The following is a 27,946-nucleotide window of genomic DNA, read 5'->3' on the forward strand; positions in this document are numbered from 1 at the left end:
AGGCCATGCAAAAATGGCCCTCATATGACTTATGACATGGACAGATTTTACTTGATTTTCATATTTTTTTAAAAGGAGCACATTTCACGACTGTTAAGCAGAGATGGGAAAGAGTGAAGAGAAAGGTAGTTAATGTAAGGGTGTGACAATCCAGCAAAGAAAGTGCTAAAAAGAATCTAAGGATCAAACATGTTTCAGTGTCTAAGTGCTGTCAAACATTTTTAATCTGTAATGTCTAACATGCAGCAAGCCAGGACATTATCTTAATTCCTCTTGCTATTCCAAGCTTTGGGGGATTTTTTTTCAACATGCAACTATTTCACTTGTTTTTTAAAAATAGGAAAGATAAACCTAAAGCTTATTTTAGAGAAATTTGCTTTGTGATCATCTTTGTTGGAATACTTCATATCTTATGAGCTTTGGGGTCAACTTTTATTAATGTCTCTGAACCTCAGTTTCCAGGAGTAAAATGAAGAGTTTACCTGTATTACCTATATTTTACTAATTTTTCCTATATTTTTTCGTTTTAGAAGTTGAAATCTTACGATGTACATAGTTTATAAGCGAAAACAATACTGCTACACATAAAGTACTGTCTATGCAGACTTTCACCAGTTCATCATGGGAAGAAAGAATGCCCGGGTTAATGGGGAGAAAGTCAAATTTCATTCAGGTGCAATAATACAGTTGCTAACAGTTGTCACGTTTGAACACTTACTACGTACAAAGGACTTTACATGAATTATCTATCCAGTTAAATCTCAAAATAAGGTATCTTCTCCATTTGATTGATGGAAAAATTAGACTTACATAGGCTAAGAAAATTGCTTCATGTCACACAGATGCAAAGTGTTGGATATATGTCCTAAATTGAGGTCTATTTAAGATTTGATTTGCTTCTCCACTAGGCTATAATGAATCCTGAAATTCATCAAAGGGATTAAAATACGTCATACCTAATGACATAACTGAAGGGATACGATTGTCATAGAATCTAGAAAAGGATAATCCAAATATAGGTCAACATTGGTCAAGGGAGGGGTGTTGTTTCTGAAGGTGGCCAATTGCTCAATCCCTAAAATTTTATGTAATTGGAGCAGGGAAAATACTTAAGCCTGCTACACAATCTGAGTGAAATATCCTGCATGACTTTCCAACCCCTTTTGCTCTGATTGCTGTCTCCGTTTCTGTGGTAATGGGCATACCAGATGACGAGTCCACCGACCAAATGTTCCCGGACTAAAAGGAAACACATCCTTTATAACTTTGTAACTCAAAGCAATCTGAATTTTTAAAAAAGGAATTGATTCTCCAAAGCTAGATTATTCCTCAGTGAACTTATAGGATACCATTTCTGTGGCTGCAGAGTGAAGGACCAACACCTGGACGGAAAGTCACTTTTCTTAGGCGCAGATGTTTGAAAATCTCAACTGGGACCAAAGGTTTTCTCTGTACTCTTTAATTATATGAGAGTAGAGCAGGGGCTCGAAGGACAGAAATATGTCCTGACTAAATCTGTATTACATCTTTAAGAAACCGCTAAACTCTTCACTGTGTTTGGAAGAGACTCACACGTGAACGACATGCTGACACAAGAACAGTGCTCTCACTTTGTGCAGATATCCTGAACGTCAGTGCCTTCAGTCCTCAGTACTTCCGTAAAGGTTACAATTTAATACTACAGCATGTGTTCCTTAGGAAGAGTAGCAAGTCAGTGCTAACAGTATTTCACTAATCTTTGCTGTCGGTCTTTGGTAGTTAATTAAGGAACACTTAAGCTGAACCCATTTTCAGCTTTTGTGTGCCCACCCGCAGGGGTTTTCACTAAAGTGGCTGCCTTCCTCGACCCCCCCCTAGAAAAATTACCGTGCTGGTAGGTATAAACCAGAGACATGTAAAAGGTAGCATAGCATGGTGAGCCCTATAGTAGATGTAGCTCAGTTCAGTGCCATTCCAAAGCTTCCAGACATCAGAAAAGCTTTCTCAGCAGCAGGAGTACCATAGAGAAGAAAGCATTCCTAGTGCCAGAAAAATACATCATGGTATGGTGTGTGGGTGAAATAGGTTTTATGCATTGGACTGAGCTGAAAGGCTTGGTCACCATCCTTTTTATTCTTGAATACTATTATTTGCATTTGTGTAAACTCCAATTAAGAAACTCCAGGCCAGTCTTTGTAAGGAATGGCCAAACTCAGTTAAACTAACAACTTGACAAAACAAAGATACATTCTGCATTTGGTATGCTTGGGTTAGAAAAATATTAAAAAATCAAGAAATGGAAAAATGAGTTTCTGACTGCTCAGAATATGAATGCAATGAAGCCCTCAACAGACTATTTAATGTAGTTGATAATGCCAAGGATTCAGGGAAAGCTAATGGATGTTTAATGAGTGTCTGGTCTGTGGGGAGGCATTGCAAGAATTCGCTGAATAATAAAGATTATATCCATTTTTCCACATTGGAAGAATACTAGTTGAATGATGTAGATATTACACCCTTTGAAAACGAGCATAAGATAAAGGAAAACATATGAAATGTCTTGCATTTAAAAAATATTTAATCTCACATACCACACACAGAGCAAATATTTATTGTGCCCTTACTAAGTGTAACAGGTGGGGACTATAAAGACACTTAAGGCATAGGCCGGGATCTCAGAGAGCTTAAAATCTATTTGGGAGAAAAAAACACCTAAGTACGTAAAAGGTTAAAGGAGAATAATTTATTTCGGTAATAATTTGAAACACCACAAAGCAGACAGAAGAAAGCAGTGTGATTAAAAGCAATGGTACGATCACTCTGTGAGTCAAGAGGAAGAACAGATAAAGGCTTTAACAGATGGAAAGGATTCAGGTGAATGGAGAATAAGGCAAAGTATTCCAAGATCGCATGCGTGAAAGCAGGAGGGAGAGAAAGACGTGGGAGCAGAGGGCAGTCCAACTTGGCCACATTGCCTTTTCTGAGAGAGGCTCATTGCCCAGCTTCCAGGATTAGGTGTTAGGAGATCTGGGCTGTGGATGCATTTTTGCTGCTTTCTAGTCAAGGAATCTTCACCAATCCACTTGTCTACTTGTACCTGTTTTCCTCATTTGAGTACATTATCACCTGAATTTCTTATTATACAGAATCTTCATGAGGACCAAGTAGCATCTGTATGAGAGCACTTTAAAACCTAGCTCAACTAAAGAAAGGGTGGGAGGCATTGGCAGTTGACTCTGGAAAAATGGGTTGGAATTACACTGTGGATGCCATTGAATGAGATAAGAAGTTCTGACTTGACTTCGTAGGGAGCACCCAAAAGTTTCTGGACAAAAGAGCGCAGTAGGGCTTCCCTGGTGGCGCAGTGGTTGAGAGTCCGCCTGCCGATGCAGGGGACGCGGGTTCGTGCCCCGGTCCGGGAAGATCCCACATGCCGCGGAGCGGCTGGGCCCGTGAGCCACGGCCGCTGAGCCTGTGCATCCTGCTCCTCAACGGGAGAGGCCACAACAGTGAGAGACCCGCGTACCGCAAAAAAAAAAAAAAAAAAGAGTGCAATAATCAGAGTGTTGTTTGGAGGTTATTAATTCAATAGCAGTGTAAGTGAGCAGAATAGGAACCAAAAAGGGAAGTGGACCTGTAGGGTGAGGACATTGGGACTGGAAAGGAAACAACCTACCGCTGAGAATAAAACCTGCTAAGACTTGGACCTCATGTAAGGAGGGAAATTTAAAAATATGTATCTGAGTCACTTCACATCATTTTTTTTTAATTGTAATGGTTTCAGGAGAGGGCTTTCGAAATTACAGGATTAATTCATTTTTAACAAACTCGTGAAGGGGAGAGGGCAGGAAGAAAAAGAGCATTGGTGAATGTGAATGAGTGAGTCATTCGCTGAATACGAATTGGAGGGGAGAGAGAAGGGAGACTTCCCAGGCTTGGCCTTGGGAGGACCCACAGGGTCCCAACCCCCAGTCCTCTCTTCTTAATTCTGGACCTGGCTGAACTGAGAGCCCAGCAGGCCAGCTGTTAATAGGAAACAGCTCCACGTGGGGCTTGGGTACAGGGACACAAATTAAAATAAAGGCAAGTAAGCAGGGGTCCGAGGCTGCTGGAGCGGGTTCATTAGCAGCGGGGTACCTGTTATGGTCACCGGCTCTAAAGGAACTTGCTGCTATGCTGTTGGGAGCTGATCTTTTTGAAGCTGTTGGTGCAGTATACGGCTCACAGCAGGAAAGGCGTTCAGAGCTTTGTTCTCTGCACACACACGAGCTTGGCAGGCAGCCACTTGAATCTCTGCTACCAGTCGCATGGAAACATTCACCGCTGTTACCAGAAAAGGCAAAGGCTCCAGAGTTCTTTGTGAGAACAGCTCACCGTTTTGTATAACTTACATTGAAGAATGACCTTACGGCTCACCAGAAAGTGAGCACAGGGAGCTGTGCCAGGACATAGGGACAGTTCACCCAGAAATAAGCTCTCAGATCCATGGAATGTAAACTTGCAGATATGTTGTCTGCTAGGGTAGTTCTAAGATATTAAGGTTACACTATTGAATAGGATCATACTGTTTGCAGTATTAAACTAACTCATGTCTCTATGTTTCAGGGCTCCATAGATATCACATATGTCATGTAATGATAAGTATAATATATAGTTATTGTAACTATAACTATTATATTATAACTATTATATGTGATAACAATAACAGGTGTGCTAAGCCTCTTACTTGAATGATTTCATTTAACACACAGACTATGAGCCTGGTTGTGTTATGCCTCAGTTCTATTGTCTTTGAGCGGTTAGGTAACCTGCTCAAGGTCAGACAGTTGAGAAGCATTTAGCCAGGCTGACCACAGAGTCCATGGCGCCAACTGCTGTGGGGCCCACTTCATACTGTACTGGCAGCAGGTATATTTAATAGATATTCTACACTGTATATTCTACACTGTGATACTCAAAAATAGCATGAGGCTTGCTAATAGAAATGAAACAAACTGTATCCTTTTCCGTGCGTGCAGACTTGAGGACCCTAGAATACTTAAAATGTTAGCAGTTATAGACGTAAGGCTAACTTATACATGAATTATTTTGGTTCACTTTTTACCAATTATAACTCCTCCAGCATCATTAAGAGAACATGTGATGGAGTCTGGTAGTTCACCTGCACAAGGAAAAGCATTGCTTTTCCACATCATTTAGCAAGTTGTCCAGTGGAAGGGTTTCCCTTCTGAAGGACTGGGTTTGGGCTGTCTTGTCAAGTCCTCATGGATAAATGCTGTCTTGTGTTTGTTTTGTCTTCTTCGTGGTAACACTATCTGCCTGATTCCCATCTTTTCCACACAGGAGGGTGTGGATAAATATTGCTGACGTATTATCACTCAAACCCTGGAAGCAGATCACTACACATGTTATAGGAACCGCAAGGTCTCAGTCACAGCTGAATTCCATGTTAGTGCTAAAAATCACATAAATCTGGGAAGCAACTTCTCAGATACTAGACTTCAGAGTTTGTAAGCTTAAAATTATTAAAAGAGATATTATAATCAAAAACAATAAAATTCATAAGAGACTGAATAATTAGAAAAGATCACTTAGTAAATGTTATCAGTAGCATCGGAAATTCCAAATTCTTCACCAGCAACAGAGGTCTAGTGTATTCTTTTGTTGAAATTATAAAGCACAGAGTAAATGCCGATAAACCAAAACTACGACTTGGCTGAAAGCAGAACACTTACGGTCTTGACCTGCATGCTCCGTGATGTAAAGAGAGGCAAAAGTCTGTGAAATACTACAGTGAAATCACAGAGGTCTGTGTATTTATTTAGTGAGCCCAGGCAATGCACTACGTACTGATGGTCTGTTGTTGAGAACATACACTTCATAAAAATCCATTACTAAATAGACAACAGCATCTCCTTTTATTGTATTAGAATGAAAAATTAAGAAAAACATTTTGGAATGTAGGTACTATTTTCTGACACTGTTGGTATGTCCGTTGGTCACTGTAGAAATGTGAAACTTGTTAGTTTGCTTCCCTGAGAAACTTGTCACCAACCGGAAATAGTTCTTCTCGAATTAGAGACCTTGAATGGGCGTCCCTGTTCTCTGTATATCTTACGTGCTCTGCACAGGTAGATGTTACCTTTCACGGGAGGCTGATAGGGTTTATGATCTCCCTAAGAAGCAGGTCTTCGTTCTTTCTTACTGAAGCAGACATTTGAATCTCTTTTTCTCTCCCTATATTCCTAGTTTACAAGTCATATACATACCTTTTTTTTTTTTTGTCATTGGCCTTAAATCTTCTTTTAATAGACATCAAGAAACTTGCTACTGACCTCAAGAGATACAAGATTACCCTGTGAAGTATACGGGTAATATCATTTGATAAAACCAGTGGACTACTTCATGCTACAGATAATCACAATAATAATCTATGTTAGGATTATAAGAGGTAGCTAAAACTAAAACCACCTCTTTTCTTTAGGCCATTTGAAACAATTTGAAGCACTTAAAATTAGGGGTAAAACTTTCCCTTCACACTTCTAGAGACATAAAGCATCGCTGCATCCTTTCTCTAAGACACAGGTTGGGCTGCCCTGGTGGCACAGTGGTTGAGAGTCCGCCTGCCGATGCAGGGGACACGGGTTCGTGCCCCGGTCCGGGAAGATCCCACGTGCCGCGGAGCGGCTGGGCCCGTGAGCCATGGCCACTGAGCCTGCGCGTCCGGAGCCTGTGCTCCGCAGCGGGAGAGGCCACAACAGTGAGAGGCCCGCGTACCGCAAAAAAAAAAAAAAAAGGACACAGGTCTTCATTCTGCCGTAGTGAGACAGACAATTGAAATAATGTATATTCAGACATTTATTTATTTAAAATGTTTGCTGAGCATCTCTAATGCACCAGATGCTGTGCCAGGGGAAAAGAGATGAAGGATTTGTCCTGCCCTCACTCCTTATGTATATACGTCAGCACTGTATAGCACCTAGTAGCCCCCCTTCTGAGTAGTGGGCATCCCCCAAGCCACCAAGGACACTGTGATGAACAAGACAGGCCCAATCCATAGAGGATTCCAGCAAGGAAATAGGCAAACAGATACAAAAATGGCAGCTGATCAAACCAGGCTCCACGTGCAATGGGTGCTTTCAAAGGGGCATCCAGTGGGACCAGAGGTTCTGGGAAAGCCACACAAAGAATCAAAAAGACTGAGTCACGGCATTTGGCAGCCCAGAAATTGATGTGCATTGTCACATGTCCCCTCGGGCTGTGACAGCAATCACTGAGTTAAACACAGTCCTGGGAAAAGAAATTAAATGGTTGGTAGAACTTTATTAGCCAGCGCTTAATAATAAAAGAGTCAGGAAAGTCAGAATATTGACATTGTAAGAGAGAAATAGCTTTCTCTTTACACTTCATAGGGCTGAAATGTATCTCAGCTTCAATTTCCCTGAGGGTGTTTCACAAACAATCTGTTTCACTGTCTCAGGAAGGATGCCACAAAGCTGAAATTCTGGTCAAAATGCCAACAAGAAGCTCATTCTTCTTTTTGTTGTTGTTCAAGAATCACACTTCTTCAAAGGGATAATTTTCAGGACCACACTCACTGCCAGGGAAAGCTTTAAAAAGCCAAACCCATAGGGTCCTTCACAATCTCAGCGCTGCAAGGTGATCCTCTAAGTACAAAATAAAATTATAAATAGTACAGATGCTGCTTTTACACTTGTGAATCTGTGGTGCATGGTCTGCAGCTCAGTAAACTGGTAAAATACTGTCTACACTACACAACACGGTTGAAAGAAGTACAGAGATTTATACCCACTTTCCAGGGGATTGTTATCCTCCCAGTGAATCAAGCTTGCACGTCTTAACTGACATTGGTCCAGAATACATATTTTGAAGTTTTTTAAAATGTCAGTACATCTTTTTTTTTTTTTTTTTTTTTTTGCGGTACGCGGGCCTCTCACTGTTGTGACCTCTCCCGTTGCGGAGCACAGGCTCCGGACGCGCAGGCTCAGCGGCCATGGCTCACGGGCCCAGCCGCTCCGCGGCATGTGGGATCTTCCCGGACTGGGGCACGAACCTGCGTCCCCTGCATCGGCAGGTGGACTCTCAACCACTGGTCGGTACATCTTAATAGCCCTGTGTACTAACCTACTTCAGGATACTGAGAGGACAAATAAACTGTTAGCAGGAGATGTTTGATTAATTCTCTGAGGACAACTTCATTACCTCGTTCAAAACATGATATCCCGTGACATTTCTGTGAATAGGGAAACTCCATTAAACCCTTGTGTTATAATTATGGGAGACCCAATAATTAAGTTATGTATGGAATTCATTTCTTTTCTTCTTTTTCTTTTGAAACAGTGAAAGTAATATAGGCATACAAGTAACCATGGCCCTAGTGCCTTAGCTTCTGAAAGAAATCAAAGCAAATCAAAGAAAAAAATAAAGAGCAGCAGTAGTCCTTGCTCTAACCTGGTTTTCCTCCTGTATTCTTTTTTTTCTTCTTCTTCTTTTTATTTTTGGCTGTGTTGGGTCTTGGTTGCTGTGCGCGGGCTTTCTCCAGTTGCGGTGAGCGGGGCCTACTCTTTGTTGTGGTGCGCGGGATTCTCATCGCGGTGGCTTCTCTTGTTGCAGAGCACGGGCTCTAGGTACGCGGCCTTCAGTAGTTGTGGCTCGCGGGCTCTAGAGCGCAGGCTCAGTAGTTGCGGCGCACGGGCTTAGTTGCTCCGCGGCATGTGGGGTCTTCTCGGACCCGTGTCCCCTGCACTGGCAGGCAGATTCTTAACCACCGTGCCATCAAGGAAGCCCTCCTCCTGTATTCTTAATCTTGGTGACTAGTTCTCCCATGACTAGACTCCTGTCTCCCACTCCCTACCCCAAATCCTTGACTCTGTCTCCTTTATATCTCTGAATGTTGTATGCTTACTATCTTCGCCCATCTGAACTGCTACCACATCGTGCAAGCCAGCCTCATACCTGGCCTAGATTTCTGCAGTTGCTAACTAGTTTCTCTGCTTCCAGTTTGCCCACCCCACCCAACATGCATCCATCCTCCAGACCTTTTAAATGCATATTTTATCACATCAGCCCCCTTCTTAAAACTGAGCCCACCTCTCATGTGATAACTTCTGTGACGAGGTTCCAGCGCCATAGCGTACCACACATGACGTGGATAATTGCCTTCTGTTTTCCCCATTCCCCCCCATCTCCTCATCCGGAGTAGCATACCAACCACTCCAAATTCTCTGCAGTCCCCAAATACGTGAGGCTGTCCGTTCATTGTCTGCTCTAGCTTCATGCCGCCCTTTCTGCTTGGAAAGTCCCCCCACTCCATCTTCTCATATTTCACCTGGCTAACTCATATGAAGGTCCCCAAATGCAGCTGCTGATAATAATAACAGGGCTTCCCTGGTGGCGCAGTGGTTGAGAGTCCGCCTGCCGATGCAGGGGACGCGGGTTCGTGCCCCGGTCCTGCGCGTCCGGAGCCTGTGCTCCGCGACGGGAGAGGTCACAACGATGAGAGGCCCGCGTACCGCAAAATAATAATAATAATAATAATAACAGCTTACCCCAACTGGGCACTTACTATGTGCAGGTAATGGCCACCTTCTTATTTTGTCTTTTAGAAGAAAACACCCATGGGGACTTCCCTGGTGGTCCAGTGGTTAAGACTCTGTGCTTCCAATGCAGGGGGCGCAGGTTCTATCCCTGGTCAGGGAACTAAGATCCCACATGCCACGTAGCACAGCCAAAATATTTTTTAAAATAAAAGAAAAAAATAGAGGGGTGGGATAGGGAGGGTGGGAGGGAGATGCAAGAGGGAGGAGATATGGGGATGTATGTATATGTATAGCTGATTCCCTTTGTTATAAAGCAGAAACTAACACACCATTGTAAAGCAATTATACTTCAATAAAGATGTTAAAAAAAAAAGAAGGAAAAAGAAAATAGATTCATAAATAAATAAAACACTCACAATTAAAGAACAGGGGAGAAGGAAGAGAAATGAGAGAAGAACCAGGAGAGAGTGGTATTATAGAGGGAAAAGGATAAAGACATTCAAAGGATTCAAAAGGATAAAGACTAGGCTTTTCTCTAGTTGCGGCGAGCGGCGGCTACTCTTTGTTGCGGTGTGCTGGCTTCTCACTGCGGTGGCTTCTCTTGTTGCGGAGCACGGGCTCTAGGTACACGGGCTTCAGTAGTTGTGGCACGTGGGCTCAGCAATTGTGGCTCGCGGACTTTAGAGCACAGGCTCAGTAGTTGTGGCACATGGGCTTAGTTGCTCCGCGGCATGTGGGATCTTCCCAGACCAGGGCTCGAACCCGTGTCCCCTGCATTGGCAGGCAGATTCTTAACCACTGGGCCACCAGGGAAGTCCCTGAGCTACCTTTTAACCACTTAGTTCACACAACTCAGTCCTAACTCAGGGCTGCTCCTTTTATCCCAGGAGGTTATATGGCTCTATTGTTTTTAATTTCACTTTTTAAAAATATTAGATTTCATCCTCTATAAATGAAAACAAAACACAAATCTAAAGGATTAAACACGATGTTTTCTTAGGACCCATGTATATTACTGAGTACATTTTATCTGAATATGAGAAGTCACATGAAAATCATAATGCCTACCCTTCTATCATCTGGGTTTATGGTTTCTCTTTAATGTGCAAACCATTTATGAGAAAGAATGGTTTTTTAACTCTTATTTTTCCTTGAGAGGAAGCAACTCTTTTCAATAAAAAATAAAGACAGCATAGATAAAATGTTGAATGAGAGAAATAGCTGCAAGCTAGTATCATCATCCACGAGAAAACCACCAATCCGAGAAGACCAGGAAGAAGGTGCACAGACCCGAAAGCTTCGTGATCTGACTTCGCACAGCTGAACTGGGTTTCGTCCATTTGCAGACCAGGAATCCAAGAACCATTCCTCTGTCGATGGACATTGAGGTTGCTTCCACGTCCTGACTGTTGTAAATAGTGCTGCTGTGAACATCGGGGTGCATGAATAGGAGGGAAGTCCCAAAGGGAGGGGATATCTGTATGTGTATGGCTGATTCATTTTGCTGTGCAGCGGGAGGCTAACACAACATGGTAAAGCAACCATACTCCAATAAAAATTAAAAAAAAAAAAGAAATCCAAGAACCAAAGAGGTTGACTTCCCTAATGTCAGGCATTTCAGAAGAGACTGAAAGGGGACTTGCACTCATGGCTTGTAACAGTTTCCTGTGTTTTTTCCCCATCACACTGCAAGAGGATGGAAGACTCCCGGGACCATTTTTCAGGTTCTAGCTAAGAAGCAATGGAGCAGAGTCGGCCACTGCTACTGAGTAATACTCAGAAGGAAGAACAGAGAAGGAGGATTCTTGCAAAAAAGGAGCACATCCCCTCAGCTGGAAGTAGAGCAGCTTTGGCTATTTATTTTGGAGTCCCTTCCTTCGCCGCCTGCAGTCATGTTTCAGGTGTCGGTTATTGAACAGTCTGTGGTCAAGGTTATTTATTTTTTGAGTGTCAACCACATGCTTTTTTATTCCTGAGACCTCACACAGGTTGTGTTTGACACCATGTTGGCCGCAATCTTTCTTCGTTCAGCTGCTGGGATTCCCACATAAATCACCCCGATGTCAAAGTCTCTGCAGACTCCGAAATTTTATGAAATTCACTTTTAGTCCGCAGGAATAAAAATATACATGCATGCCTTCTGATGGGTGATTTGGGGAGCAGTAACAATTTTAAATGAATGGAGAATTTAAGAATAAGGTGGTATCTTAATTTTCTTTTTTTTTTTTTTTTTTTTTTTTGTGGTACGCGGGCCTCTCACCCCTGCGGCCTCTCGCGCAGGCTCAGCGGCCATGGCTCACGGGCCCAGCCGCTCCGCGGCACGTGGGATCCTCCCGGACCGGGGCACGAACCCGTGTCCCCTGCATTGGCAGGCGGACTCTCAACCACTGCGCCACCAGGGAAGCCCTGCTCTTGTTTTTTTAATGAAGAAATTTACCTTCACAACTGAGGAATACTGATCTATAACATATTCTAATTTTTCTCTTACATGGAATATTGTGTCTCTGTCTTTACAGACTCTCATTACACTTCTTTAAAGAAAAATATTCTTAAAATGCTCATTTTTCCATTTTTTAATCATTTTCAGAGAAAGTACTACATAATAAAAAAAGCACAGATTTTGCAGTCTTAGAAACTTACACTTGAATCCTGCTTCCACTATATATGAGCTGTGTGACCTTGAGATAATTATTTAATCTCTCTAAGTTTCAATTTCTTTTTTGTAAACAGCAGATAAAAATAATGACCTTATAAGTCTGTGTTGGGAGCACGATAGGTAATATAACAAAGATTCTAGAGATTCTGATGTGACCTGCAGAGGCAGACACTCAGTAAAAGTAGCTATTACATCATAATATTACTCTTGCACTAGCTTTAATAGTAATTGGCGTGTTTTCACAAGATGAGCTTTAGAGCCATAGTGATGATTACTTTGGATTAGAGACGGGAAGCAGTATCAGTCTTAGCTTATGTCTCCACACATTATTTTATGACCTCGTATGTCAGGCTCCACACTTCTCATTGGAGTTTATGGATGACAGTAGTACTTGATTTCCGCCTTTGGGGAGGTCTCTGTCTAATGAGGGAGATGAGTGAGTAAATGAGTCATGTGAATACAGCGTGAAAAGCGCCACGTGAAGTATGAGCTGCAGGGCTTGCTTGACGGCTGTCAACTGGGAGGAGGTTAGATGTGAAAATGGAAAGGCACAAAGCTTGCAGGACCTTGCAGAGTCTTAGATAATGATTTTTTGGAAAGTGCAATAACTTCTCAGTTCCCTAGAGAGGATACTCATCCACACCACTGAGAAATACTGCAGCAAGTTGGTAAAGACGCCAGAATCTGTTAAGGGTAAAAAAATGTTTTAAAGATTTTAACAAGAGAGAAGAGACTTTCCACTCTGTAATAAATGTTTTTCTTAAATCTACTGTTGTGAGGTTATGTTTAATGGAGGTGTGTTATGCAGATTAATTCTTGCTTAGTATTAATACTTTCATTACAAAATTATTACATGAGCACCATAGAGAAGTACATAAACTAAATGGCAGTAGTCTTATCTCCCTCTTCAGACCCACACCTCTCCCTTGAGGTCACTTAAGTACAATGTGTGGCTTTTCTGTACACACAATTACATGCACACATTTTCTTTTACTTTGATTAGAAGTAATTATTGTTATAGTGAAGAGGCAGCGAGCACATATTCTAGAGGGAGGCAGTCTGACTTCCTTTCCACTTATTGGCTGTTGATCTGGAACTCCTGGGCTTCAGTTTCCTTATCTGTATAGTGGAGATGATAATAATACCTACCTCAAAAGGTTATGAGCACTTAGAACGATTCAGGCATACTGAAAATACTCAATTAACGTTTGTTATTCTACTTGATCTTTTTATGCATAGTATTTTATGTTATAGTTATTTCACATAACAGTGTATGACACAAAACTTTTTGTGTCATAAACCTACTGATTCTTTTTAATGGCTACATAGTATTCCACAGGGTGGCTGTAACATATTTTAAAAAGTCCGTATTGATGAGCTTTTAAGTTGTTTTCAGATCTTTTTCTATCCCACTCATGAGAGAGTAAATGTCTTTTTCACATATGCAAGATATCTCTTATTTGCTTAGTACTTATCATTACATTCAGTTTTAGATGCTACAAAGAATACTGTTTAGGAAATTGTAAATTGAATCCATTGAGTTGAGAAATCAGTTAGAGAGATATAACCAGTTTTCCTTCCTCTCCCTTGTTTATATGATGTGATATCATATAGGATAGAAACAAAAAAGAGTTTTAAAAACACTCTCCTAGAGATGGGTTCTCAGAAATATTTGTTGAATAAAGAATATTCAGGAAGCCTTCTTCAAATGCTACTGGATGGTGGAAAACTCTGATGACCTTAACATTTAAATTTTATTTTAAACTTGTATCGACCCTGAAAAAGACAAAATCAGAGTTTTGGAGTGAAACTAGATTGACAGTAGAATCTCTGATTACAGTATCTTTTTTGGAGAAAGGCTCACCACATATTCTCAGCTGAAATCTTGGGAAGATTCAGTCCTTAAGTTATAAGCATTTTAGACATGTCCTGACTTTTCTTTATTCTTTCTGAGAAAAGTATAGTTGGCAAGGAAAAGAAATGTCAAAACATGCCTTTAAACTGATACATACTCGAACATATATTTGACCTTTCTTTTTTCAACAAGAATTTTGAAAGTGCTTTTTAGAGACTAAATATTAGGTCTTTCTTAAGAATGTGTGTTTACACATTTTTTGAAAGAAAAGTAGGGAAAGGCCCAGTCAAAATTATTTAAAAGTAATTTTTTACAAGATGTTATTTATAGAGGGAAGTTAATCTAATTTTTTTTCTTCCTATTTACAAGCGTAATAGATGCTACTTGGGGAAAAAATGTAAAATATATAGCAAATTAGTGTGTGGAAGAAATGTGCAGCAAGGGAGGTAAGATTTCCTCATAATCCCATCTCTAAGAAATCAGCAGTTAGCAACTTGCTATATATTCTTTCTTATTTTTCTGTGCGTCAATAATATGTGTATGAACAACATAGATTATTTGATACATACCATTCTATAACTATCATGTAGACTTTTTTTTTTCTTTACAGAAGTGTACAAAGATTGTACAGCGTAATGTGTGCTCTAAAATTAACCAGTGTTCCATTTTTCTTAGTTGCCTCAGGTCCTTTAAAGGAATCAAACACTAGACACAAAACATAAGTTTCCTTCTAGTACCATTCAACTACCATGGTCCTCCAAAGTAGCAATGATCGCAAACAGGATAAGTATCTATTTCAACTTGCTTTTTTTTTTTTTTTTTAAATCAGCATCGTGTTTTCAAGATCTGGTTATTTTGATGAATTTAGATGAGTGTTATTATCCATTCCCCTGCTGCCCTACTGACATTGGGTTTTGTATGTATACATAGAGTTGCACTAAACATATTTGTAAATATTCCTGAATATACATGTAGGGAACTTTTCTAGGGTGATTACCTAAAGATAGAATTGATGGGTCATGCTGGACGTGCAAGTTCAATTCTACCAGATATTGCCAAATCTCTCCAAAGTGATTGAATCAGTTGCCTTTCTACCAGAGCATCTGAGAATGTCTGTTTCCACACATTGTTGAACTATTTGGGTTTTGCTAATCTTATGAATATTAAATAATATCTCATTTTAAGATTATTTACATATAACAGTGAAAGTTTTCTCTCCTGAGCTTTGAACGTTTATATAATTTTTCAATTTTTCTATTTGCTGTTAACATTTTTGTTGTAGATTTATAAAAGTTGTCATTTATTTCGGATACCAATCTTTTGTTTTGGGGGTCAGGGATACATACATGCTGTAGACAAAGGTTATGTTGCGATATTTTTTAATATTCCTACTAAATTATTTTGCCTCATCTATCATTTTCTGAGCATGGTAAGATTTAAAAAACCCACTATAATCGTAGATTAATCAATATTTTCCTATAATCGTCAGTTTTTGCTTTATATATTTCAATACAAATTCAGGAATGTCAGATAATCTTGGTTGGCTGTTGTTTTGTGTTTTGTGTGGAATTCCTCTGTATTAATGAATTTGCTTTAAATTGTATTTGGACTGTTGTTAATGTTACTACACTGCCTTGCTTTTTTCCTGTTGGCTTAACGTAGCTTTCCTACATCCTTATAGTTTTCATATTTTCCTCAAATTTTGTTTACAGCTACTTTTTTACGTCTGTTTGTTTTTTAATCCAGCCCATCTGTTTTAAATAAGGAAAGTTAAGCCGTTTGCCTTATTCTAGTTATGGCCATATACTTGGGCTTTTAATTTGGGGTTTCTGCATATGGATTTTTCCTTTATTTTTTTCCCTCCTTCACAGCTTCTTGTTATGCCAAGAAAGTTTTCCGTATCCTTTGTGATCTTTATTTTCTACTGGTTTCTGTCCTTTTGGTGGCAACTCATAATTTTCATGAAGATACTTTACTATCTGCCTAACAAAGTTTACTCTCTTGAAAAAGACAAGGACATGGAAGAGTCTAGACACCCACTGAATTCATCTGTTTATAACTTCCTCTCTGCTGTCTCAAGTTTCAGTTTCAGCATCAAGTTGAGAATATCAATTACGATGATTGTTTATGCTTGCAATCAATAGTTGGATTTACCAGCATATTTTATTGATTTGCTCAGCAAAGTGTCTTGCATCCAGTTCCTCCATTTGATTTTACTTTTCTTCTGTGCTTTTAGCACTTTCTCAGTGTGCATCTATAGGTAAGAAAACCTCTTCGTCTTTAATGGCTGAAAATATGTTTATTTTGCCCTCACTCTTGAGTTCCATTTTCCTCTGGTTTCTATGGCTCCAGTGTTGATTCACAGCCTTTGTGCAGACTTAAGAGGCCAGCAGAACCATTCGCTTTGTGCTCCACTCACCGCTATGATGTCCTGTTGTTCTGTTACGTTCTTAGTTCACAGAGATGCTTATCTTGTTTTGAGCATAGCTCTCCCTTTCCTTATCAAGCATAATAATGATAAAGGGAAAGTCTTCAAAGCTACCAAAAAGAAATGGCATGCTATCTTTAATTTTTAATCTATCATTGCTGCTGAGGAAGCCAAGTAGAGGGTGTAAAATCACAAAACTGTCTTTAACCAGACGTCAATGTCTTCACTAGATTTTCTACCTTAAAAAAAGGAAAGAGGGGCTTCCCTGGTGGCGCAGTGGTTGAGAGTCCGCCTGCCGATGCAGGGGACACGGGTTCGTGCCCCGGTCTGGGAAGATCCCACATGCCGCGGAGCAGCTGGGCCCGTGAGCCATGGCCGCTGAGCCTGCGCATCCGGAGCCTGTGCTCTGCAATGGGAGAGGCCACAGCGGTGAAAGGCCCGCGTACCACAAAAAAAAAAAAAAAAGGAAAGAAAAAAAAATCAACTTCATAGCCTGGTCTTTCATTTTCTGAATGAACTGTAATTCAACCAGTCCCCTTCTGAGGGATTTTGGGCTTGTTTTCAATTGTGCCTTAGTACAAATGAAGTACAACATACTTGTGTATGTATCTTTGTACACTTATGTTAGCATTTCTATATGATAAACCTACATACATTGAATTCAGGGTAGAAATTATGTTCATTAAAATCTTGTGACAACCTTTTGTATTATGGTTGCCTTAGTTAAGGTTAGTTAGCTTAGTTAAGGGTACACACTTTATCTAGGCATGGATCCTAATGCACCATTTCCCTGATGTGTGACTTTGGGCAAATCTCTTAATCCTTAGTTTCCTTATCTGTGAAAAGAAGACTAATATAGTACGTACCTCATAGGGTGGCTGTAAGGATGAAGTAAGATACTGAAATCAAAACAATTAGTGTGGTATCTAACCATTACTTATTATTTGCTAAAGACACTGACATGAGCTAAAACAACCTGAAGGTTGCTGAGACCTGTAGAGGTTTTCAAAAGCACTGGTGAGATACATGGGTGGGGCTGGGAGTATATGGTAGATCTCTGTACCTTCTGCTCAGTTTTGCTCTGAAAACAATTCTGAACTGAAAACTACTCTAAAAAATATAGTCAGCTTAAAAAAGGAAAGAAAGGAAGAAAGGAGGAGAGGAAGGAAGAAAGAAAGAAAGGAAGGAAGAAAGAAAGGAAGAAAGAAAAAGAAAGGAAGAAAGAAAGAGAGAGAGAGAAAGAAAGAAAAGAAAGGAAGGAAGGAAGGAAGGAAAGAAAGAAAAAGAGAAAACACTGGTGCCTGGGGGAACCCATTGGAAATTATGATTCGATAAATTGGAGGTGAGAGCGAGCATCTGTATCTTTAAATCTCCTTGGCAGATCCTAATGCACATCCAACTTGGAAATGCCTGGAGGCAAAGTATTTAAAAAGTGAAAGTAAAAAAAAAACCCTTCTCTTGGAGTTCATGGTGGTGGGCTTCCCTTGCCCCTGTGGACCTGCTCCAGATTCAAAGGTCAGCCCTCCACAGTCATTTTACTGCAAAGAGGAGCACTTCATCCTCCTGAGGCTTTGTAACTCCCACTGCCTGATGCTAAGGACGGTTGTCTTCTAACTCAGCCACCACCACAAAGACGTATTTATTCATTTGCTCTGGCAAATCAGTGATCCTGTTTTACACGAGGTTCATTACCTCCGCAAACGTTAATTGAGCACCTATGGCCAGACATTGATTACACTAAGTGTTAGGAAAACATCAGTGAGTAAAGGAGGCTTAATTCCTCCCCTTAGAGAGCTCAGAGACAGTGAGGGATACAAGCCTGAGGTGACTGGGGAGGGGGCGGGGTTGACGAGGGAAGACAGGGTGCTCCCCAGCACAAGTGACTTCTACTGAAACCCGAATTCCCTGGTGTCCAGTGGTTTAGGACTCCGCGCTTCCATTGCAGGGAGTCTGGGTTCCATCCCTGGTCAGGGAACTAAGATCCCACAAGCCGCGTGGTGTGTCTAAAAAATAAAAATAAAAAAAAATCTGAAACCGGAGTTATCCTGTGAGGAGGGAAGAGTGTTCAAAGCAATGGCAATGGCATAGCAAAGACTGGGAGTGCCACATTTAAGACATTCAAGACACTGGGTTTTGGGGTAGAAAAGAGGCCAAAATGAGATTTAAAAGGCAAACTGAGACCAAATGTTTAGTGTTTTACAAACCAGTGTTTTTAACCAATGTTAAAGTCTGTTAGCAGCCCTAAGAGCGTTGAAACATTGAAAGGCTTTCAGCAAAGGGATTGCCATGATGAGATTTGCTTTGGGGGATGGCCTCTGGTTAAGAGCCTAGCTAAGTTGCTGTTGGGAGAGTTCAATGTCAGGTGATGCTGGCTGCATCTAAGGTAGTGACAGTGACATAGAGAGAAACCAGGGGGTGGGCAGTGGTGGTGACTCTACTGCCTCTGTTTGAGAGTTTACCTTGAGGTGCGCACAGCATGGCGTTGTGTAGGCAGCCAGTTATCAAGGTCCAAAACTCAGAAGAGATCTGAATTGGAAATCATTTAGGAAAGTTCCTTTGTATTATTTTCAGCCCTGAACCAAAAGATGGCGTAGAAGTTTTTTTGTTTTTGTTTTTTTTTTTTCAATTCTAAGCAAACATCTTAGAGCTACAAAGCCTACTTGACCAATGTTCCAGCTACACGTGAGTAAATAAGATTTGGCTCCAGATAGCAATTACTACTGGCACCTCTTCCTTTCATCTCATGAGACACAAAGTAATTGTAAACATCAATCTAGACACCACAGACTCAGCAAAGGAAAAAAGTTCACTTTTTCCCTGTGGGGAAAAACTTAAATGATTTTCCCTTTGTCTTCATTGCAGGTGTGTGTGTTGTACGGCTTGCCAAGCCTCCTCGTCAACTATGTTTGCAAGAAATAGACATGATCCTATCTGTGTTGTTTGTATTGAAAGTATTCCCAACCTTGAAAAGCATATTAATGTTTAATGAACTAAAACAGACTCTTCTGTAGGCAATGCCTTGATCTGTGCCCTTTCTTTAAAGGTGTTAACACCACAAAGGATACAGAGAGTAGAGTTTGGCTTCCCTTGAGAATTTCACACTATATCACGTGGCCAATTTAAAAACCTCCCTTGTGCTTCCCTCACACTGTTTGTATATAACTTATCTTTTCTCCGCTGGGGGAATAAACGTGCGTTCTGCCGTGTCACCTGTGGTTGGTGGAGTGGTGACGAATGACTGTTTTATGGTGTTTTGTGGGTGTGGGCTACATGAATTTATTTGATATTTTCTCATTCCAGGTAGTAATACCAGCCACTGACTGTTTTCTCTATTAAGATTGTGAACTTACAAGGCACGGTGTGTATTTAAGATCTGATTACACAATTAAATAGGTTTTTTTCTTTCTGATCTACTTGAAGTTGTAATATGGATATTTACAAAACTAATAGACAGAGGTCTACAGTTTACTTAACTTTTAAGAGAAACCAAGCTCCTAGATAAAAACAAACAAATAAGCATCTTACCAAAGAGAGGTGAGTTAAAATCTTATTCATAAATAATAATAATTTGCAAGAACAAGCAATTCTTCTGAATTTCGCCTAGGTATCCTTTGACTGTTGACAGTTTCATCCATATATCTTTCTTTTCCTTTCACTAGTTTATTACTTCCACATTAAAATGTTCAAGGAAACTCTTGCCAATTACCTTGAGCAATTATCTATACCTCAACCCACTGCTTGAAGGATTTTTAAGTCGTTCACATTACATGAGATTCTGTACAAATGGTAATAATTATAAATAATATTTAAGTTTTAGAGACTTATGACAAGGTATTGAGAAATTGAAATAACAATAATGATGATTCTTTTCAGTTCTCCTTCAACCACACCGAAAAGATACAGAGGTGCTAATGCCACCATTTCTTTTTTTTTTTTTTTTTTTTTTATAAATTTATTTATTTATTTTTGTCTGTGTTGGGTTTTTGTTTCTGTGCGTGGACTTTCTCTAGTTGCGGCGAGCGGGGGCTACTCTTCTTTGCGGTGTGCAGGCTTCTCATTGTCGTGGTTTCTCGTGTTGTGGAGCAAAGGCTCTACACGTGCAGGCTCCGTAGTTGTGCCTCACGGGCTTAGTTGCTCCGTGGCATGTGGGATCTTCCCGGACCAGGGCTCGAACCCATGTCCCCTGCATTGGCAGGCAGATTCTTAACCACTGCGCCACCAGGGAAGCCCCACCATTTCTTTTTATTCATGATGTAGGAAACTAGGCAGTTAAGGAGAATGAGTAAAAACTATTCACATGTGTTTTAATGTCATCAGAGTCCCTTTAATTGCAGTGACTGCAATTGATTAATAGACTAATTTTCCAGTGATCATGAATAGAGCACAGAGAGGGAGAGAAAGCGCATAAATAACTTAAATCTACAGGTAGGCAAAAAAAATCAATCTTAAGGAGAAAAATATCTTTCCTAATGCGTTCTATTAGCTGCAGTGGTGAAATTGAGAGGTTTAGGAGTAAAACCCTTTTTCCATTCCTCCTCTTTCTTTCTGCTGGAGGTAACCACACACTATACAATGGCGATACGATATATTGTTTGCATCGTTCACATAAATCTTATTATTTATTGCATTGTTACATGTGCTGTGACCTCCCACCTCTGTCTCTCTCTCCCTTCCTCTCTCTCGTTCTCTCTCTCTCTCTCTCTCTCACACACACACACACACAAAGCACATATGTCAGACACATAATAAATGTTCTACACGTGGTAACTATTATCATTACTCTTCACTCTTAATGACAACTTGGATAAAACATTTTCAGCGTACTATTGAATACATAGAACTCTTTTTTTTCTTATATGAACGGCACGTTATGCTATAACATCAAAACACTCGATCTACAGTTGACGGAGTGAGTCTGAACACACACTTGCAGAACAAAATTTGGTCTCTGCGTAGCCCATTTGGTGATTAACGGTCGTATTCACTCACATGATTTTAGTCTGTTCCACCTCTAGTATGTATCTGGGAGGAGTAGAGAGACGGGAATACGGGAGGGGTCTCCCTTACTGCATTTCACAGATATCTTCCATAACTCAAATCTAATCTGTACAATGATGTGGTTTGCCAGGAATGTGAAGAGGCTTAGGTCACTCACTGGATGCAGATGATCAGGCCTCTGCAATAATCACAAAAGCCTTTTGAAAGACACACAGATGTGCTTGGTGTGGTCATCTGGTCACGATAAGCATTTTCAGGGTTTCGTCTTCACCTTTGCCCCCTACTCAGCGTGAGAAATGTCAGGAATTTACTGGCTTGTATTTGAGGTCCACCTTGGCTGAAGTTAATAAGATAATACCTTCATCTGTGTACATCCACTCACAGGCCCTAGCACTGTCCAGGCTGAAGGGATGAGAAGGTGAAAGTATCCTGTAGGCAGATTTATCACCCCGTGAACCAAAACATGCAGGCAAAATTTCCAAGGTTGGTTTTGTATTATTCAAGAGTTCAGGGAGCTCTGTGCTTTTTATCATGCTCGCATAATGAAGAAACAAAGAAAACACAACTTTCCAGTTTCAATAAAGATAATTTATTTGGGGGAAGGAAAATAAAGAATCCTTACTCGAGCAGTGCACAGAATGGGTTTCCTGTGGTTGTGAGCCATAATTGTAGGGTTTTGTTTCATTTTTGTGTTTGGTAATTCAGTTAAATGCTCTGAAACGTGATAGTCGTCTCTTGAATGACCTTGTGTTTTAGGGAACATTGATGTGAGTTGCATAACCTTTTAGACTTAGATCTCTGGAGTCTTGTAAAACCACACACAGATGACTAAAATGTCTCAAGTCAAAGGACTGTTTGCCTTATCACATGAATATACTCAATTAATTTATCTTTGTTGATAAGCTCACAATAGGGAAAGTATACACTCCATTTACTATTTCTGCAATTTCCCACAAGCCTATAAATATTTCAAAATAAGTTTTGGGGATTTTTTTTAAAAGCTCACAGATCGTCTCCCAGGTTTCTTCATTAGTCAGCTAACTGCTATCCCTCAGACTCTGGCAGCTGTCTCACGAGGTAAACTGCTGGTCACGGGTAGAATCAGACAGGGAATGATGGTTAGATCAATTCATCGCCAATACTGGAGAAAAATACAAAGTCTCCAAAGTGTGTGTCCTGTTTTAATGGCCTAAGTCACATGATTTTCATACACGTTTAAAACAAATGTAAGGGCTTCCCTGGTGGCGCAGCGGTTGAGAGTCCGCCTGCCGATGCAGGGGACACGGGTTCGTGCCCCGGTCCGGGAAGATCCCACATGCCGCGGAGCGGCTGGGCCCGTGAGCCATGGCCGCTGAGCCTGCGCGTCCGGAGCCTGTGCTCCGCGGCGGGAGAGGCCACAACAGTGAGAGGCCTGCGTACCGCAAAAAAAAAAAAAAAGTAAGCCCCTTGGTATGAGATTATTTCTCTAGTGGAACCTCAGTATAGAGTACCCCCGAAACCCTATAGGTAACCTACTATCATGTCCTAAAGTCTTCAGGACTCATAATCATATATATTCTAGTTATGCCAATCGTATGTAGTCTATTTGAGTATGTGTCTTTAATTCATTTTTAAAAGTCTAGATATGCCAATAGGGGCTAACTCTCTAGGGGTTATGAGAGGCCCAAAGACAGTGGACTGATGGACTAGAAGATGTCGTTATGCAAATAGTCTCCAGAGTGATGACGCGGTAGGAGACGGGAAAATGAGCCGTCGGGCCAAATTCATAAAATTTCAGATTTATGTGTTTTGTTTCATTTTGCAGCTACTTTACCAGCTAAACTTTTAGGAAGTACATTTAGAAGCCATTTATAACCCCACATACAGGTGACAAAGTAACTCACGTGCCTCAAGATAAGGACGCTCCATTAGAGGGAATTCCCCGGTGGTCCACTCGGTGCTTCCACTGCCGTGGTGGGGGTTCAGTCCCTGTTCAGGGAACTAAGATACCACAAGCCGTGCAGGGCCGCCAAAACAAAACACAGCAAAACAACAACAACAAAAATAAGCAATAAAAAAAAGTTCCATTAGACACTTTACCATATGTATTTTTGTTTGAGGCATTTTGATCTGAAAACTGTGTAAGTCTAGAGATTAAAGAGATGTTATCTTGCTAAAAGGAAAAAAAAATGATGGTATAAGGAAGTCGATAAGATGAAGCGAACTGTTCTTTGGAATTTCATTGTACAGTTTGATGTGGAAAAGTAAACGTAACAGAAATGGTTTCTGTTTCCTTCTTAACAGAACCCATCCTCTACTTTGGTGATGTCGAGTACCCTGTGGACGAGAGCATAGGCTCTGTGGACGTGCGGGTGTGGAGAGCCGGCACTGACCTGTCCCAGGCTTCTAGCGTCACCGTGAGGTCTCAGAAGACAGACCCTCCCTCTGCTGATGGTGAGCAGTTTCCTACAGCAACTCTTTTGAGTATTCTACAGTTTTCCACTTGCCATGATGAAATACCTTAAAGCCCAAATACTTCATTCACTTCTGTTTAAGCAGTCTGGTTGAATGTAATTTTTTCTGAAATTATTACTGTATAGTTGGCAAATCTAGGCTCTATTTACTATCGTGAGAAAATACATCTAAAGGGCCACAAATCAAAAGCTGAGTTATAAACATATAAGTCAAAGACTCTACATTTGAATGCCTTTATTTGCATGAATTGGTTCTCGATACTTGGGAAATCTACCATCGTTGAATATTATGACGTCATATGCGCAACTAGAATAATCGTGAAGGCCACCCTCAGAGAAATCTAGTGGCATTTAAGTATCATGCAGGTTTGTATCTCTAGCTTGGCTCCTTCCTCATTTTAAACAAATGTCCCCATAAATACTTGGGACCCAGAGGCTTTTCCTACACTTCATTATACAAGCTGTCCTAGCCGACACATGCTTGCCTTTTATTCTGGAATCTACACTGCTAAAAGTTTATCATAAAGCTAGGACAAGCATAAGATAAGACATTTCCTTTTTTGTCCCATCTAAATGACCAGCAGTACAAACTTATCTCTTACACATGCCCACACACGTACATCATACACACATCACACATTCATCACCCATATCATTCATCCCATTTTATGTCACCCTTAAGTTTTCACTTCTTAAATGTCGTAGAACCAGCATAGTGTTTTGCATGTAGCCGGTGTCCAGTAAACATTTGTTTAGCCAAATTAGTCATTTCTTTAGAGAAAATTCAAGTCAAAGAAAGAGATGAGAATAAAGGTGAAGAAGAAGAGGAAAAGAAAACCACAGAAAGAACCACAGTGAGATTCAGATACAGAGACTTTTAAAAATGAATTAAAGACACATACTCAAATATAGTTGCATATTCAGAGGTAAACAGATACAAAATGAGAGTTAGAAGAGCAGAAGGTATGAAAACAAGGTACAAAATGAGAGTTAGAAGAGCAGAAGGTATGAAAACAAGGAAGAAATAATACTGAACACTCTCCCCTATTTCCAGTCTTTATGGATGTAGTGCCTAAAGATTAAGAGAAAGTTTTGTTTTTTTAACTACTTTAGAACATAAATGGAGATGTCAACACTAGTATGCGCCCCACAGTCTGAAAAATAATAAGCCAAAAACCAAATATGTCTCTGGGGCAGGTGTGGGTGAAGCATGTCAGACAAAAGCTTGTATCTGAAATGTGTTGTTTTAACCAGCAGGCAGTCACACACCTAAAGTTCTGTAGTAGCTTCTGAAAATAGATTTGGATATTTAACTAATGATAACAAAATTTCAATATTTATATTTCATATATAATTTATGATAATCAAAGACTTGATTGATATGCTGGTTGTTTTTAGACCTGATTTTTACTAGTTCTATTTGAGAATTCCAAAAAAGATGAAAAAAAACTATAAGAAAGCTAAAATAACTAAAGGTAAAATAACTTGTTAGACATAGATAAGACAAAGTTCAGAACCTGATCTTTGATCTACCATCTCAATAACCAAAAGGTTAGATACTAATCTTTTGCATTTCATTAAATGTATTTTCTGTAACGGTATGCTAGTCTATATATTTTAAAAAGGATTATAAATATATCTACACAGTTTGCTTCTCATAATTTTGTTTAAATTGAGTTAGTCCCCAACTGAAAAATTCTTCTGTTACTGTCATAGCTGGAACAGACTATGTGGGAATCAGTCGTAATTTAGATTTTGCACCTGGAGTCAACATGCAGACTGTTCGTGTTATCATTCTGGATGATCTTGGACAACCGGTGCTGGAGGGAATTGAGAAATTTGAACTTGTGCTTCGAATGCCTATGAATGCTGCCCTTGGTGATCCCAGCAAAGCCACGGTGGCCATAAATGATTCTGTCTCAGATTGTGAGTGTTTATTAATTTATGAAGATAAGTAAAACGATAAGGTAGACTTTATATAAATGTTAAGTAAAATGATAAACTAGGGTTTATATACCCATATTAGTTTGCTAGGGCTGCCATAACAAAGTACTACAGACTCAGAAATTTCTTGTCTGACAGTTCTGGAGGCTAGGAGTCCAAGATCAAGATATCAGCAGGGTTACTTCCTTCTAAGGGATGCAACAGAAGAATCTGTTCCGGCCCTCTCTCTTGTCTTGTAGATGGCGATCTTTTCCCCTGTGTGTCATTACATCAGCTTCTATGTGTGTCTCTGTGTCCAAATTTCCCTTTTATATAAGGACACCAGTCATACTGAATTAGGGCCCACCCTAATGACCTCATTTTTACTTGATTAGTTCTGTAAAGACCCTATCTCCACATAAGGTCACATTCTGAGGTACTGGGTGTTAGGACTTCAACCTGGGAATTAGGGGACACAGTTCAACCCATAATAATACCTTAGCTGACCAAGTCTTACTTTCTCATCCTGATTATTTTGATAGAATTAAACAGCTTCAGAAGAAAACTTTCAGTCTTCCTCACAAATTTAAAAAAATGAGATTGCTATCAATATCTTGATTGTGTGTCAAGAACTCCCCCCCCCCACAGATGGGTGGAACCACATGGCGTTGCACAAACCCTTGAGTATTAATGGTCTTTTTCGATTTCTCAACACAAGACACTTTCTGTTATCTCCTTACTCCCAGACTCCTGAAATTCCCCTAATGATGTGCCAAAGACACTGTTCGGAAGCGATAAGCTTCTGGACACATGGCAGGGCTCTCTGACACGTCATCACAAGAAAATTCTGAATAATCTTCTACCACGATGATCCTGACATTGCTTGGAGGAGTCTAACCTATTGTCAATGAGACCTGTAGTTAATTGACCTAGTATAGGTGTCACTTTCTATTATGTAATATATATAATATTATAGCCATTGTCAACTTTTCCAACACGGTCCAGGTAAACTATGCATGTGATTATGTGCACAATATTTAATATTATTCATATCAAGAAATTCTGAAAAGCTCATGATAAAGCAACATATATAGATACAGACATCTTTAAATCTCTGGTTTTATCTACTTTTTCACATTTCATTGCATCTTCCTACTCCACAAGATAGGCAGAGCAAAATTACAAGGATAAGGAAATCAAAATACTGAGTTAAGTGATTTGTTCAAGGCCAAAACACTGACAAGTGACTGAGTGGAGAGTTGGTTCCAGTTCTTCTCATTTCTGTTCCATTATTCTTCCCACGAAACCATGTTTTCTGAAATGCCGTTTTCCTTACATTTCTATTCACTTTGATTCATATGTTTATTTTCTTGTATTTTTTTGCAGTGCCTAAGATGCAATTCAAAGAACGAGTATATACTGGCAATGAAAATGATGGGCAGATAGTTGCCATGATCCACAGGAGTGGAGATATCCAGTACAGGTCTTCGGTGAGATGCTATACGCGACAGGGGTCTGCACAAGTGATGATGGACTTCGAAGAACGCCCAAACACTGATATCTCCACCATCACCTTCCTCCCTGGTAAGTTTTGGCTTGAAATTTTTATTTGGAATTTGCAGAAGCCAAGTTTTGGGTGTGAAATATCTATCAAGGAAATACAGGTTCTTGATTTCAACAAGCTTATGACATGGTTTAATGTGCACTAAATGATAACAAATTGAGGTAGATCTTAACAGGGTGAATGAATGTTCTTTTGGTTTCCATATCAACTTATTGATTAGTTTCTAGTGATGTGCTATATTGTTTATTCAAACTTTATGCAGCAGATAATGTCCTATCAAATGTGTAGATTTCACAGTACTGGGCAAGACTTAATGTTCAAATGACAGAAATGAAAAGAAATAGATGTCACATTTTTAACATGTGTCCAATGTCATAAAATATTTGACCACTTTGATCCAATAATTGTACAAGATACATGTGCTGTGGTCAAATTAACAATGACCGACCTGTACAAAGTTGCTAAATTTGCCTCCTGATCATAATGTTAGAAATTTATAAATAAAATTGGCATTTCCTCTTTTCCCCTTG

The 27,946-nt window shown here is 40.1% G+C and overlaps 1 protein-coding gene across 1 annotated transcript in view; it reads left to right on the top strand.

Annotated features, from left to right (window-relative positions):
• FREM2 (FRAS1 related extracellular matrix 2) overlaps positions 1 to 27,946 on the top strand; it is a 157,583-nt gene that overhangs the window by 93,903 nt on the left and 35,734 nt on the right. Inside the window, exons 7-9 of the mRNA XM_065896045.1 lie at positions 23,760 to 23,909; positions 25,646 to 25,855; positions 27,239 to 27,436. Of these exons, the coding sequence (XP_065752117.1) occupies positions 23,760 to 23,909; positions 25,646 to 25,855; positions 27,239 to 27,436 (558 nt within the window). The remainder of the gene's footprint in view (positions 1 to 23,759; positions 23,910 to 25,645; positions 25,856 to 27,238; positions 27,437 to 27,946) is intronic.

The sequence above is a fragment of the Phocoena phocoena genome, chromosome 18 (assembly GCF_963924675.1).
Source record: "Phocoena phocoena chromosome 18, mPhoPho1.1, whole genome shotgun sequence".
Classification (NCBI taxonomy): domain Eukaryota; kingdom Metazoa; phylum Chordata; class Mammalia; order Artiodactyla; family Phocoenidae; genus Phocoena; species Phocoena phocoena.